Source organism: Galleria mellonella, unplaced genomic scaffold (genome assembly GCF_026898425.1).
Source record: "Galleria mellonella isolate WM207_F2 unplaced genomic scaffold, CSIRO_AGI_GalMel_v1 utg44, whole genome shotgun sequence".
Taxonomy (NCBI): domain Eukaryota; kingdom Metazoa; phylum Arthropoda; class Insecta; order Lepidoptera; family Pyralidae; genus Galleria; species Galleria mellonella.
In genome coordinates, this window is record NW_026442100.1 from 2,764,543 (window position 1) to 2,778,096 (window position 13,554).

The 13,554-nt window shown below is 33.7% G+C and overlaps 2 protein-coding genes across 4 annotated transcripts; one reads left to right on the forward strand and one right to left on the reverse strand.

Moving 5' to 3' along the window:
- The first annotated feature begins 209 nt into the window (after nt 1-209).
- On the forward strand, nt 210-1,736 carry LOC113518816 (uncharacterized). Its single transcript, XM_026903815.3, has one exon. It carries the CDS (start codon nt 355-357, stop codon nt 1,078-1,080), a length of 726 nt encoding a protein of 241 aa, XP_026759616.2. The 5' UTR covers nt 210-354; the 3' UTR covers nt 1,081-1,736.
- On the reverse strand, nt 1,728-12,212 carry LOC113518989 (trypsin-1-like). Of its 3 annotated transcripts, none has more exons than XM_052898585.1 (7): nt 12,044-12,212; nt 7,464-7,649; nt 5,847-6,009; nt 5,212-5,374; nt 4,134-4,349; nt 3,259-3,433; nt 1,728-1,871 (listed from the first exon to the last, which is right to left on the reverse strand). In XM_052898585.1, exons 2-7 carry the CDS (start codon nt 7,642-7,644, stop codon nt 1,753-1,755), a joined length of 1,017 nt encoding a protein of 338 aa, XP_052754545.1. In that variant the 5' UTR covers nt 7,645-7,649; nt 12,044-12,212; the 3' UTR covers nt 1,728-1,752. The 3 variants fall into 3 exon arrangements, with proteins under 3 accessions (XP_052754545.1, XP_052754543.1, XP_052754544.1); XM_052898583.1 differs by having other exon boundaries at nt 7,464-7,652; XM_052898584.1 differs by having other exon boundaries at nt 7,464-7,652; nt 11,963-12,212.
- Nucleotides 12,213-13,554: the final 1,342 nt, after the last annotated feature.

Consider the following 13,554-nt stretch of genomic DNA (forward strand, 5'->3'; position numbering starts at 1 on the left):
TGTGTTAACTGAGTAATTTAAATTAAATAAATTTTTATATTATTAATGCCATCTATAGAACAAATACGGTACATAGTCACTATGCTATTAATTATGAACAATATGTAGGTACCCATAGATATTTTAATATAAAATATTAGACTGGTACCATCCAGCACGATGGGCATAGAGAAAAAATCGAAATTATCTTAGTAATTAATGACATTGGATTGACATATAACTTGACAGTGGAGTAATCTTAATCATCTGGAAGTTTTTGTTTGTTGCGCAATAAAATAATCACAGTACCGGAGAAAAACAAACTTCATCTTCATTTATTACTATTAATAATTAAATCCTCAAGTTAATTCCATTATGGCAACCAACACATTAATGGACAGATTAAGAACATTCTTTGGGTTGTGGCAAGAGCCACCAAGAAATGACTTTCGGAATCCGATATGGGGGACGGACGACGACGACGATGGAGACGAACTTTATACAAGACAACAAATAAAGCCATACGACCCGAACGACGTGCACAGAGAATTTTCAAGGCAAATCAATGAGATGTTCAGATCTTTTGGTAACATTTTCGATGACATGAAATCATTTTTTCAAGACGACCACTTCGAAGACTTCGCCGGTTTTGCTGATATACCGAGCGAGCCCGAAAATTTCAATAGCAAAAGCATACGAGACTACTATTTGAAACCTGGTTACCATAATCAAAAACACGAAGAACCTAAAGACATGGACTTAGATGGTAAGATTTCGTCGAACGAAATTTCTGGATTGTTGAAACAGAAAGATGATAAACGTGACCACAGCTCTTTGGTACCATTTAGTGGTAATATGATTCCTGGCAGATCATTTTGTAAAACTGTTATTACAACAAGTGTTACTAAGCCTGATGGAACAGTTGAGACTAGAAGAATTATAAAAAATGGCAATGATGTTGTTGAAGAAACTGTTACTTCAACAGGTCCCACTGACTCTAGAGGTCCATACAACACCAACTCAGACTCTTTTGCTCCTACAGGCTTTATTTACAACCATGTTATGACTGAACTGTCTTCATTGTTTAAAAATTTCTACTGAAGTTTGCTTCAATTGCATATTAGATTATGCATTAATAGCAAATATAATACTTTTAGCTTCTTAAGTTTCAAAATTGACATCTTAAATAAAATTTCTTGTTCATCAACAAGATAGTTATTTTATGGATATATAAACTTTTAAATTGTGATAACAAAATATGTAAAATAGCTATTATAGTCTTTCTAGGGCTAATGAAATGGTCTAATTTTTATTATCTACTTTTATCTTAAAAATTGTAGGTACTTAAAATATCTATACTATTTATTCATATGATATTAATAAACTGTGTGTTTACACTTGAGCAAATACAGTCTCAACAATCTTTAGATGTTTTTGTAACAGTAACATTTTTCTAGATTTTAAATTACTGTGTCATAAATAAAAATAAACATTATAATTCACATAATTTCAAGCTTTAGTAGGAAAAAATTGAAATACTAATTACATAGCAGTTAAGTAAGTGGCCAGATTCTAAAATTTCTGTAGTTTAAAAAAAAATATTTGCTAATTTGATTACTATGTAATTTTAGATAATGGAATTTGAATCATTATTTGATAAGAAATGATAAACATTTTGATTGTAATAAATTATTATATTCTTACACATAAACAGTTGTAGAGAGCACTATTGGTAAATAAATAATGAATATAATAAATACTTTTTATATTTGTTTACTGACAATAACAAGCGTCCCGTGTGTTGCTCCGAATCCAAGTTAAATATCGGTTGACTCTTGTATACACTCCGGGTGTCTCGGGCCTGGCACAGCCCTCTCCCCAAGATACAATACCTGAAATTTAATTGCTTAATTTAATGTTACAGTTGTCGTGAACATCATTCAAATTAACCATGTTTCAGTAAGTACATTTGAATTATGTGGTCTCTTATAATTGCAGCTAGTTATGCAAAAAACAGCCACATTACCTGAAATGTCCGTCATAACCCTTTCAAACCCAAAATTTTTTTTCTTTCAAATTAAATATATTTTCGTGTTTTGGAGCCAAGCCATCTTGCTGGCACGCACGAGACTACTGCACCACCTACCCGCTAAAATGATTTCTTATTGGCTGGTTTAGAATCTCACTATCATGTTATTTCAGCTTCATGCGTAAACATTAATTGCGCGCGGTTATAGAATTTTTTAAAGTTTAAACTCACGCCCATCATCGTTCAGGTCTGAAAGGGTTATATGACTATTTTCATCATAAATATTTAGTTTGCCATTCCAAGTATCATAAAAAACTATTGTAGTATAAACTATGCTAATATTATAAAGATGAATGATTTGATTGTTTGTTGTCAATCCATTGATTGACTCAAAAACTACTCAACCGTTTTTAAAAATTGTTTAAACTACACAAAAGTCGTTTATTTGGGCACCTCTATCCCATTCGTGTTTCTACCGTGAAGCAGTTGTATTGCACGGCTTTGTTTCGGTTTGAAGGGTGGTATATGACAGTGAATTTACAGGGTACAGAAGAATAACGCCTGAATCCTCAGGAATGGCAACGCACGGGGGATATCATGGGCGATACGGTATACTGTTATCTCCATGATACTGTTCATGTCTATAGGCGACGGTTACCACTTTCCATCAGGTGGACCAACAGCTCGTTTGCCATTCTAAATTGCAAAAAAAAAACTTATCAGCTACTTTTATAAGCTATACGTTATTTTCAAAACAATTTAAGATCCCTACCAAAATTACAATTCTGTAACCCAAGGTATCAAAAATTTGCATATTAAAGTTATTTTTTTATTTACTATAACGTCAGCCCCTTAACTATCCTTACTGAACATAGGTCTTCCCCATAAGGGGAGTTTTGCTAGTAATTTTCACGCTTGACAGGCGGGTTGACAACCGCAGTACAGTATTAATTAAAGCTAATATAAAATACTAATTTATCTTTCTATATATCTAACCGTGCAAAGCAGGGGAAAAGGGGTTGTTAGTAATGAGATATAAGAGCCCCATCGCTAGCAATAAACCCTATCAGGTCAACCTCCTTCATCCTCACCTATCACCCTTCAATGATACACCGCCAGCGTATACCGATAGCGCAAACGGGGTTACCATTCCATCTTCACCCATTAAAAAAAAAAAAAAACATGCAAAGCCGAGGCGGATCGTTGATATATCATAAAAAAACATTTTTTGTTAAGTGACGTATACTGACCAACTTCCTGGTACTGCTCATTAGTACTGTTGAGAATATGAAGAGGACCGCCGGAGTCGCCCTGGCAGGCGTCGCGGCCGCCCTGTGGCTCGCCTGCGCACAGCATGTTGTCAGAGATGCGATTCCCATACGTGGTTTGGCGGCACGCTTCGTTCGATATTATTGGTACCGAGACCTAAAGCAACATAAAGGCAACCTTTATACATAGTGTTACAAACAATTGGAAGAGCTTGATCAGTCAATAATAATATCTATTATTCTCGCCTTCGTACATTCACATCTTATATGTGTGTATATATATATATATATATATATATATATATATATATATATATATATATATATATATATATATATATATATATATATATATATATATATATATATTTGTTTCTATATGTAAATTTTATTACTACTACTGTATTCGACTATTCTCACATTCCCTAAAGTTGACTGGGAGAAAATGCTTTTAGCATTAAGTCCGCCTTGTACACATTACTAATGAATAAATAATTAAAATAATATACTTCTAATATTAATATAGTTCTAATCTGAGCCTTCAAGAATGGCAACGCATGGGGGTATCATGGGCGAAACAATATACTCTGTTATTTTCATAGTACTGCTCATGTCTACAAGCGACGGTTACCACTATCAAATCTAAAAAATTATGGTAAAAAATCGATTTTTTCAGTCTACAGTAAAATATGCCGGAATCGAGCTTTAGTGGACTAATACAGCAGTAAAAGACATGTATAGAACACAGTAAACGTAACCACAGAACGTAAACACAGCTTGATACCGAAAAAAAAAAATACGTATAAAAAAGTTTGAGAATTGATTTTCTTTTGAAAATCTTTACCAGTTGTGCTCACCTCTTGCAATGTACTGGACACCGACCCACCCTCAGAAGTTGTACCCCAGCCTGTGACGACACCACTGTAGTTGGTGTACGAGAGACTGGGACTGGCAAGGCAGACGGGGCGAGGTCCTACATCCTCGTTTTTGTCCTCATTAGAACCGCTCTCGGATGACCCACTTTCAGAGGTTCCGTCGGCTCGAACTCGCTTTAGAGCATTGCTAAGATCAATCTGTGGAATAGAAATAATTGTGATAACGAGAGCAACGAATAAGAAGACGACGTGTCGCCAATAAAAGGAGAGAATTGTTAACAATGGGAACTAACGGTTCCTATCTTTTTTAAGGGTGATAATGAAATGATAACCCTTCCTGTGCTATCGGTATATGCTGGTGGGACATCAGTGGTAGATGACAGGTAAGAATGAAAGCAGGTCAGTTAGCCCATCGTGAATAATTCCATGAGAACCACGATAGTGCCCAAGAGGAACTGCTTGGAGGTCAACCTGACAGGGTACATTGCTAGCAGTAGGGCTGTTAGAACCTATTACTAACAATTCCTTTCCCTTTCTTATTCCTTTCCTCCCTAACGGTTCCTATCAGATCGACCTCCATGATCCTTCCTAGAAAAATCGTCACAATGGGCCAACTGACCATAGTCATATATAATAATTGGGGAAAAAACAGGGTTCAGCCATGCTCTTGTTGTAATGAGAAGCTTGTACCCAGCAGGTGGAATTTATTAAATTACATAATATAATTCCATTCTTAAAACTCCATAATATAGAAGGCAGGTTGTTTTGCGTAATATATATAAAGATTCAAGTTCGATTCCCTATCGCATTTCAGCAATACCAATGTGGATAGTCAAACCATATTAGAATCCTAATATGTTTCTTCATGCCACATTTTATATCTGTATGCGTTACATAAATTTAAAATATGCTTGGTATCAATCTTTACATCGACTCTCTGAAACACCTACTGAGGTAACCAAAGAGAAAGACAGCGTTATATTCTGACGCGCCTTCATCTCTACTGCAAAGTACAAAGCTTGCTTCTAATATTACATTAAAAATATAATAAGTTTATTACCCTCTGATCAAGTTTCAGTAATGCAATATCATTGTCATAAGTGCCAGGATTGTATCGCTTATGTCTGATTACTTCAGCCACTTTCCTGTCGATTGTCTTGGTCTCGTTAGCACTGGTGCGGTCGTGCTCTAAGAAACGTACCGACATTCTCTCCTTTCGGAATCTGGAAAGTTGTAAAAGTAAAGAACCGTTAACATAGAAATATTTGTAAAAGACAGAATTAGAGAAAACACCAAAAATTTACAATTACAAATAACAGAATTACTAGATGCATTCAATTGATAGATTCGATGAAAGTAAACTTAAAAAAAATGATGAATATCGAATCACAAAAGACGAAGACTTACAGGTGAAATCAAAGTGGAAAAATAATAATTGTATTAAAAGAAACATGGATTGAAAAATGGGCACACCCTTAAAACAATGCCAGTCATTTCGATACCCATATAAATATTTTTAATACTTCATTGTTTTATTAATTGGCAGTATTTTTTCAATGTTTGAATCATCAAATTCTTGCTTAACTCGGTTATATATATATATATATATATTATATATATATATATATATATATATATATATATATATATTATATAATGTTATTGACTATGCCAAAATAATTTAAATAAACGTACCCAACAGTACAATGTCCAGCTGTCAGCACATACAGGTCATTGAGCAGGGAGCCACCGCAGTAAAACCTACCATTGTACAGCAACACCGCCATCCAGGGAAACTCCAGTTGTTTCGTCTCCGAGCCTCCGACTATTCGTCGACGTGTGCGAGGTATACCACATTCTACAACATTTACAAAACCACTACTTTTACTGCCATTCTTTACTGGTTAATATTATTGGGACAAATTACAGGATTTTTATGGTACATAGAATGACAAACAAGCTGATGACCCACCTGATGGAACGTGGTAACCGTCGCTTTTTTTATGGGTGATAATGAAATAAGAAACCCCACCTGCGCTATCGGTATACATCGGCGGGTCACCAGTGAAGGATGACAGATGAGGATGAAGCAGGTCAGTTAGCCCATCGTGACGAATACAACAAGAATTGTTCACAATATATATATATATATATATATATATATATATATATATATATATATATATATATATATATATAATTTCAGATGTAGGAAAAGTCATGAAATAGATAAAATATCAAGACAAAGCATACACCTATTTTTAAGACCTTCAAGTATATAGTACTGAAAACCACATCCAATTTAGTGCAGTAGTTTAAGCGTAATGCTCGAACAAATATGCAGACAGATACAAGGGCATATTAATGTTAATTCAAGTTCGGCAACACGCACGTAACACCCCTAGAGTTGCAGGCGTTCATAGGTTACAGTAACCATTTACCGGACTGTATGCTTGTTTACCACCTACATGTTATAAAAAAAAAAAACAGTAAATTTCTAAAAATTATTGTTTCGGCATCTATTGTTCTTAATAAGTCATAATTTTATTTTATTTTATTATTTTTACTTTCATAGGGAAACATACATTACCTAAAACATATAAATAGTTAAAACAACACATAACATAAATCGGTGAAGTTTCTACAATAAACTAATCAAATAAACGAGAGCAGATGATTAACATAAAAAAAGAATATATACATGACAATACAAAAAAAGAAAAAAAAATAGTTTTTTCTCAAATATGCTTGGAAATGTGAGCATTATTTTGAAAATCTTTGAGATAAATCAAAATTGCCGTACTAGCCAGATGCAGCGGCCGGCAAAAGTTGTATGAAAATCCATATCTGTCGTGTTTTGTGGCCAGATAAATTACTATGTAAACTCATGTGTATCCTGTAATTTAAAAATGAAATACCTTTTATTCGAAATATGGCTACCAATAATACAAGGTTTAAATTTCAAACTTGTGCAAATAGAAAGCTGTTTATTGAAAAAAAAAACAAAGGAGCATTATGGCGCGTGAAAAATTATTATTGTGCGTTATTCGTCATGGAACTTAAAAAGTAAAATTGTGTTTTTAATTTCCGTGCATTATTTGAGAAAACTACTATACAAGCCAGTGTACTAGGCATTGAGAGAGTATGTATGCCTTGGCTACGCCTCGGCCCACATTTGCACGTTCGTCCATCAATGCCTCAGTTGCTGGCCGCTGCAGTAATGTACTATAAATATCTGCCATGTACAGATACCGTCTAATTACAATTTTGTTATATCAGTTAGATAAGATATATTGAGAAATAGGTACTAACGGCATGAAGGACAATTCTCAGGCGGATCTTGCGGTTTCGACGTGGTGGTCTGCGGTCCCCCCAATAGATTCGTAATCCATTCAATTAAACCTTTGTCTTGATGCTTTCCAGGGCTAACGGTGCTCGGGTTCTGGGACCACACTGTACTTATGAGGCATACCACTATGAGTAATGTTCTCATTCTGGCTACTGAAATTACATAAAAATACGTTAGAGAAGACGGAGATATTAAGAATGGTAACCCCGCTTGCGCTATCGATAATTCGGTATACGCTGGCGGGGTACCAGTGATAGGTGAGGATGAAAGCAGGTTGGTTGACCCATAGTGATGAATCCATAAGAATTAACCACGATGGTTTCCCGAGGGAACCACGTGATGATATGAGAAAGGAATGAGTAACAATTACATGAGTAACAATTCCTTTCCCCCAGCTTCGTATTTCAAAGATTGGAGGCGGGTGAACCCTGCCACTACACATACACACTTTAGATTATACAGATAGAGCATCGAGTCTCAAAAACGGGTGAATTTTTGTTAGCTAATTGTGAAATTAGCTGACTCGTTTTTTTTTATCAATGTTCTATATACTTACACACACAAATTATCTTGACGGATTTACATTTAATTATTTAATAAATAAAATATGTTTTTACGTATTAAAAAGGTATAAAAATTATAAGACAAAATAAGTAGAAAAGTTATAAAAGAATCACTCATAACTATTTCTCACGCAAAATTATATGAAAAAGTTGTCTCGCTTTTCTCGAAACATTTGTATGGAGGCACTCTAGGTATCTACATAATCTAAGATACACACATTGAAAAACTAAATCTAGTATTTGCATCAATTATATTTATATATGCACAACATTGAAATAGTGCGTTCACACAAAAATGAGGTTTCTAGAATAAAAATCATTATAATAATTTACTACTGATTCAAGTCAATAATTGAAGACAATATTTTGACCTCACGCAAGCTATTATAACTTGTAAGTAGTTATCAATCAATAAATGAGTCAATGAAAACTTAATGTTGCAGTTATGATCTCCGTAGAATCAAGGACAAGAGGAAACCGGGTCAAAAAACTGGATTCCGCTTATCCAGTGTACCGCTACCTCAATCACTCAGATCATCGTCTTGTTTGCATATTCATTTTAGCATGTGCGATGTAACGCCTATGGATCCTTTCGAAATTTAAAATTAGAAAATCCAATGAATGACGTTTGAAAACGCTTCAAAAATATAAATATTATGGCATGTTTTAAACAATGGAAACGAGTAAATAATGGAGAAAGTGTTTTCTCTTTTTTTTTGTATTCTTTAATTTAAATATTTCACTAAGATTATTCATATTTATATACTTCCCTTAGGTGTTATTTACTTAAAAGTAAAACGACGTTACAACCCATAGAATATATATAGACAATGAATCTGCAGTAGTATCTTATACTATACTATCTCTAAGTACCTATCCTGAATCTATTAAAATATGACATGTTATGTTATATAGATCAAATATATTAATAAAAATAACTACCACTGCACCATAGAGTTCACACTATAGTTATCTAAAGTAATTTACCCTTTAATAAAATTAAAAAAAAATCCATTTCAATGCTAGATATAATCTATTGAATGTATTTTTTTTTCAAAATTTAAATTTGGAAGGTTTTATAACCTATCTTAGGTTAAATCAAGCTACAATAGAATAGTGACGTCATCATTTGAATATAATTGTCGATTGTTTTATAACATAGCTAGGTGATAAGTGTCAGACAGAGCAGCCATACTAATGGGCTTCTCCTTAAGCAAAGACATAATGAATAATCCTTTCTGATATTATAAATGTGAAAGTAAGTTTGTTTGTTTATTTGTTACCTTATAGCGCTTTAATGGTTTAACTAATCACTATGAAATTTGGTATACACGTGCTATATGGGATAAAGAAGGATATAGGCTGCTTTTTATCCCGGTCAATAAATATATCTCAGGTCACACGAATGAATTTATGGGTCTTTTTTTTTCATTTAAGAGTTTCCTCTTGTCACTGCAACTAATTCATGCGTCTTCTTCCAGCCAGTTCTATCCCAGACCATATCCTTGACCTCCCTATACGACATGACACCTAGTGTTTCTTTTATCTGTCCCATGTAGTTATTTCTCGATCTTCCTCTTCTTCTTTTGCCCTCTATTTTTCCTTCTACTATGCTCTTAAAAAAATCATGTCGTATAAGGTGGTAAACTAAACTAGTAAATAATAAACAAAAGATTAAACATGTGTTGGTATAAACTAGAACGGCTAGATTAGAGCCAATTTAGAAAAGTTTACTAAAGTGATCCGACCGAGAATCGAGCCTAAAGACCTTATGTAAAGCAACATGCCTTCCATTGAGGCACAGTTTTTGTCAAATATAAATTATTGTAGCCATTTTAAATAAAATTTGTACCCTAAATTTTCTCTATCGAGATTCGAATCCTATATCTCAATACGCAATCACCTACTACAAACCACCTACCACTTCACGACTAGGGTCGTCCTTACAGAACAACAATATTATGAAGTCAATAGATTTCTAATATACAGTAACTGTATTTTTATTAAATATCCATGTACCTATGTAAATGAAACGTGCGTGACACAATAAAAAGCTATTGTTATGCGTGCGGCGTTGCGCGCGCGTCCCTGCAACTCGTTCTATTAGAGAGCTGTCTGTTTTCCTGTTCCCACATTTAATGGATGTAAGAAAGTAGGTGAAATCGTCTACTCTGATATATGATACAGATTTACTGCACCATTTAATTCATAGACAAATTGAACTCTCTAAAGGATTTGACATCGTATTTTCTAGATCGATGGTAATGAGTAGATCTGCGCATGCGTTTATTTAGATCTGTATATTACACACGATTTCATAGACAACAAATAATGTACATGTATACATAACTATATAGTTTGTTAAGTTTAATACAGGATATTTATATATGAATAATTATATATTATTATTATTATAAATAAATATTGTAAATTAGGTTCGTGAATGTCTATGTATTATTTAATTATCTATTAATTATTTAAAATTTAAAGGTATTGCTGTTTAGAACAATAACTGTTGCTTTTTTTTTTTATACAACTTAGAATAGCAAACAAGCTGGCGGCCCACTTGATGGAAAGTGGTAACCATCGCCTATAGACATGAGCCGTACCATGAACATAACAGAGTATACTGTTTCGCCCATGATACCCCCCCCCCCCATGCGTTGTTATTCCTGAGGACTCATATGTTATTCCTCTGTACCCAGTAAATTCACGCCATATCCCACCCTTCAAACCGAAACACGTCTATGCAAACACAACTGCTTCACGTTTGAAACACGAATGGGACAGAGTAAGCAATCGACTTTTGTACAAAGTCTCCCTCTGGTAAAAATCTTCTAATAAGTATCTCTATGTGTGTAATATTTTAGGACACACTGTATGTACCTACATACAAGGAGTCATCGTCATCCTCTTATCAGCCATTAACAGTCCACTGCTGAATATAGGTCTCGCCTATAAAGGGAGATTTTGCCAGTACTTGTCACGCTTGGTACACGGGTTGGCAACCACAGTTAACCTTTGGTGATGTTTTAAGAGGGACGCTGCTGCCCATACCTCGACTATTAAGTTCCCTTAGTCATCTCTTATGACACCGACAAGAAAGAAAAGAATGGTCCATTCTGTACCAGGACTACACAACACGATACATACAAAATGTACCTGATGAATAATTTAAAATCAAACGATCATCCTGGTGAATGTGAACATTTTTCCCCGAAGAGTTTACTTAGACAAAATATGATATATTATATATTATACTTTAGAAAATTTGATACGAAATCGTGTATATGACTATACAATTGTATGAAAGATTCAATAACATTTTTCATACAATCTAATGTTCTTTAACAAAAATAGCCCAGATAATGAATATTATTTCTGACAGGGTTTTATGAAGCTTCGCTTCACATTCTGGGATGGGTACTAGCCAATTCAAAGGTGAGTGTGAATAATATTCCTATGATTCTAAACGAACTGTAATAATTTACAATATTACAAAATTAAAGCCTTAGGTATATATTTTAAAGATAGGCACCTGTAGTTAGTCAACAAGTACTTGTTACCAAATAGGCGCGTGATAAACAATTATTAAAAAACTATGGTTTAGTGTAAAAAGTAATATAATTATAAGGTAATTAATTATCTACATGGAATAAATTACTGAACGTGCTTTTAACCGCTTAAATAAACCTACGAGTAAGTAAATAACAATTATCAGAAAATGTTACAAAAAATTAACATACACATATGAATATTAAAGAAATGGCATACTAAACAAAATTAAAAATCATCGAAATTTAAATTTAGAATTACAATTTATGGAATACACATGTATCAAACGAGTAAGTATAAATTTAGGAATAATAATAAATTCTATTTCAAAAATCAAAACTAACCAGCAATGAGGATCGATTCACGAATTCAAACAAAACGTCAAACAAGCGTTAGTCACTAATTAATAAGGCAACGGAACTCACTGGCAAGGACGATCGACGTTCGCGATTTGAACACAAGTGCTGGTGACCGGTTACCGGCTCGCGAATCCGTGACTGCTCACTGACGAGGGTGAAAAGAGACAGAGCTATCACCACTTTCACTCGCTATCCACTTGGCCTGGCAGGATCCGACGGAGTGCAGCCTAGATGCCCGCACAAACATATAAGTAGCCTGCAACCACTGCAAATTCCATATTTATGGTAATGATTTACAGTTGAACCAGATAATAGTATAATTAGTGCTATTACAGCCTTATGTGGGATCGATTAGGTTTTGTCACATGATGATAGTATTTATGGTACTTACCTCATAATAGTTCTAATTTGTTGCGCAACAATAAATAAATGCTGTCTTCATTTTATCTGGGCAACATGAAAACAACATTGAAATAAGTTTTAAAAATAAAAATAACGTAACATCAAAACTCATAGTGCACTGTACTAAAAACCATATATATTTATTGACTGAAATATACAATGCATTATACTACAGACCTTATATTTTACCCATATATAACTATTGACTTCATTTGACGAAAACAAAAATTTAAATGGCATAGCATCATTTCAGAATGATAAGCATAAATTGAAGCATACTGTAATAATTTTATCTCAAATATATATACGAAATAAAAAAATAATTACACTCTTACTAGAATTTCATGCATACGAGCCATCACATTGGCTTTTTTCTTGTGAGCATGGACCTGACATAACCTAGTTTACTCAATCCACACCTGATGTTATTGGTATTCACCTATATCCAAATATAACCAATTGTAGTTTGGATAATAATATAAAAATAAAATAGTTTATCTGCGCTTTCAGGTTACAACTCCAATGATACTTATCCTTGTGGTCCTTCGAGCCGGATATGAACCTATAACACATAAATCTCTTAGTTTCCTCTTACCATTTTCTAGAAATGGAAAGAGGTGATGACACATTATATACTTACTCCATCACCATACGCATGACATAATGTTGTCAATTTTTTATACATAATAAACGTGGAAAATACTCAGTCCAACACAAACAAACATACTCGTATATTAGTGTATGGATTTTGCGGGAATTTAAGCGAGCTGCAACCTTTAAAATGTGAGGAAATGTTTTAAACCACTACAACACTAAAGGCGTCTAATTAAAACTGGTAGTTAATTTTGCAATTTTATTATCACTTATACTACTACTAGATAGTGGATAATAATTCTGTCCGTGGAAATGCTAGTTTACTGCCTTACAAATATAAAAAAAAAATATGCGCTCTCTTTATGGTTGATTCTTCAGTTTTTCTTCATTCCATACCACTGAAATAAAGATATTAGACAAATACAAATTTACGAGTAGATCTATTCTCCAAATCTACTCTTCTCATTCGAGTTACAAGTATAAGAGATATTTTTCAATAGCATAATTGTCACTTTAGAAAATTGCGGAAATAAGTGGTATAGGCGTTTTGTTAATTCGGCATTCAATAACCATAGTAAGTT

What these genes read in the sequence shown, in the direction of transcription:
- LOC113518989 (XM_052898585.1), bottom strand. Translation starts at nt 7,644, where the DNA reads ATGAGAACATTACTCATAGTGGTATGCCTCATAAGTACAGTGTGGTCC. An exon ending in TGAGAATTGTCCTTCATGCC is followed by an intron (nt 6,010 to 7,463) that starts GTTAGTACCTAT and finishes TAAATGTTGTAG; the next exon opens with AATGTGGTATACCTCGCACA. An exon ending in TGAGCAGTACCAGGAAGTTG is followed by an intron (nt 1,872 to 3,258) that starts GTCAGTATACGT and finishes ATTAAATTTCAG; the next exon opens with GTATTGTATCTTGGGGAGAG.
- LOC113518816 (XM_026903815.3), top strand. Translation starts at nt 355, where the DNA reads ATGGCAACCAACACATTAATGGACAGATTAAGAACATTCTTTGGGTTG.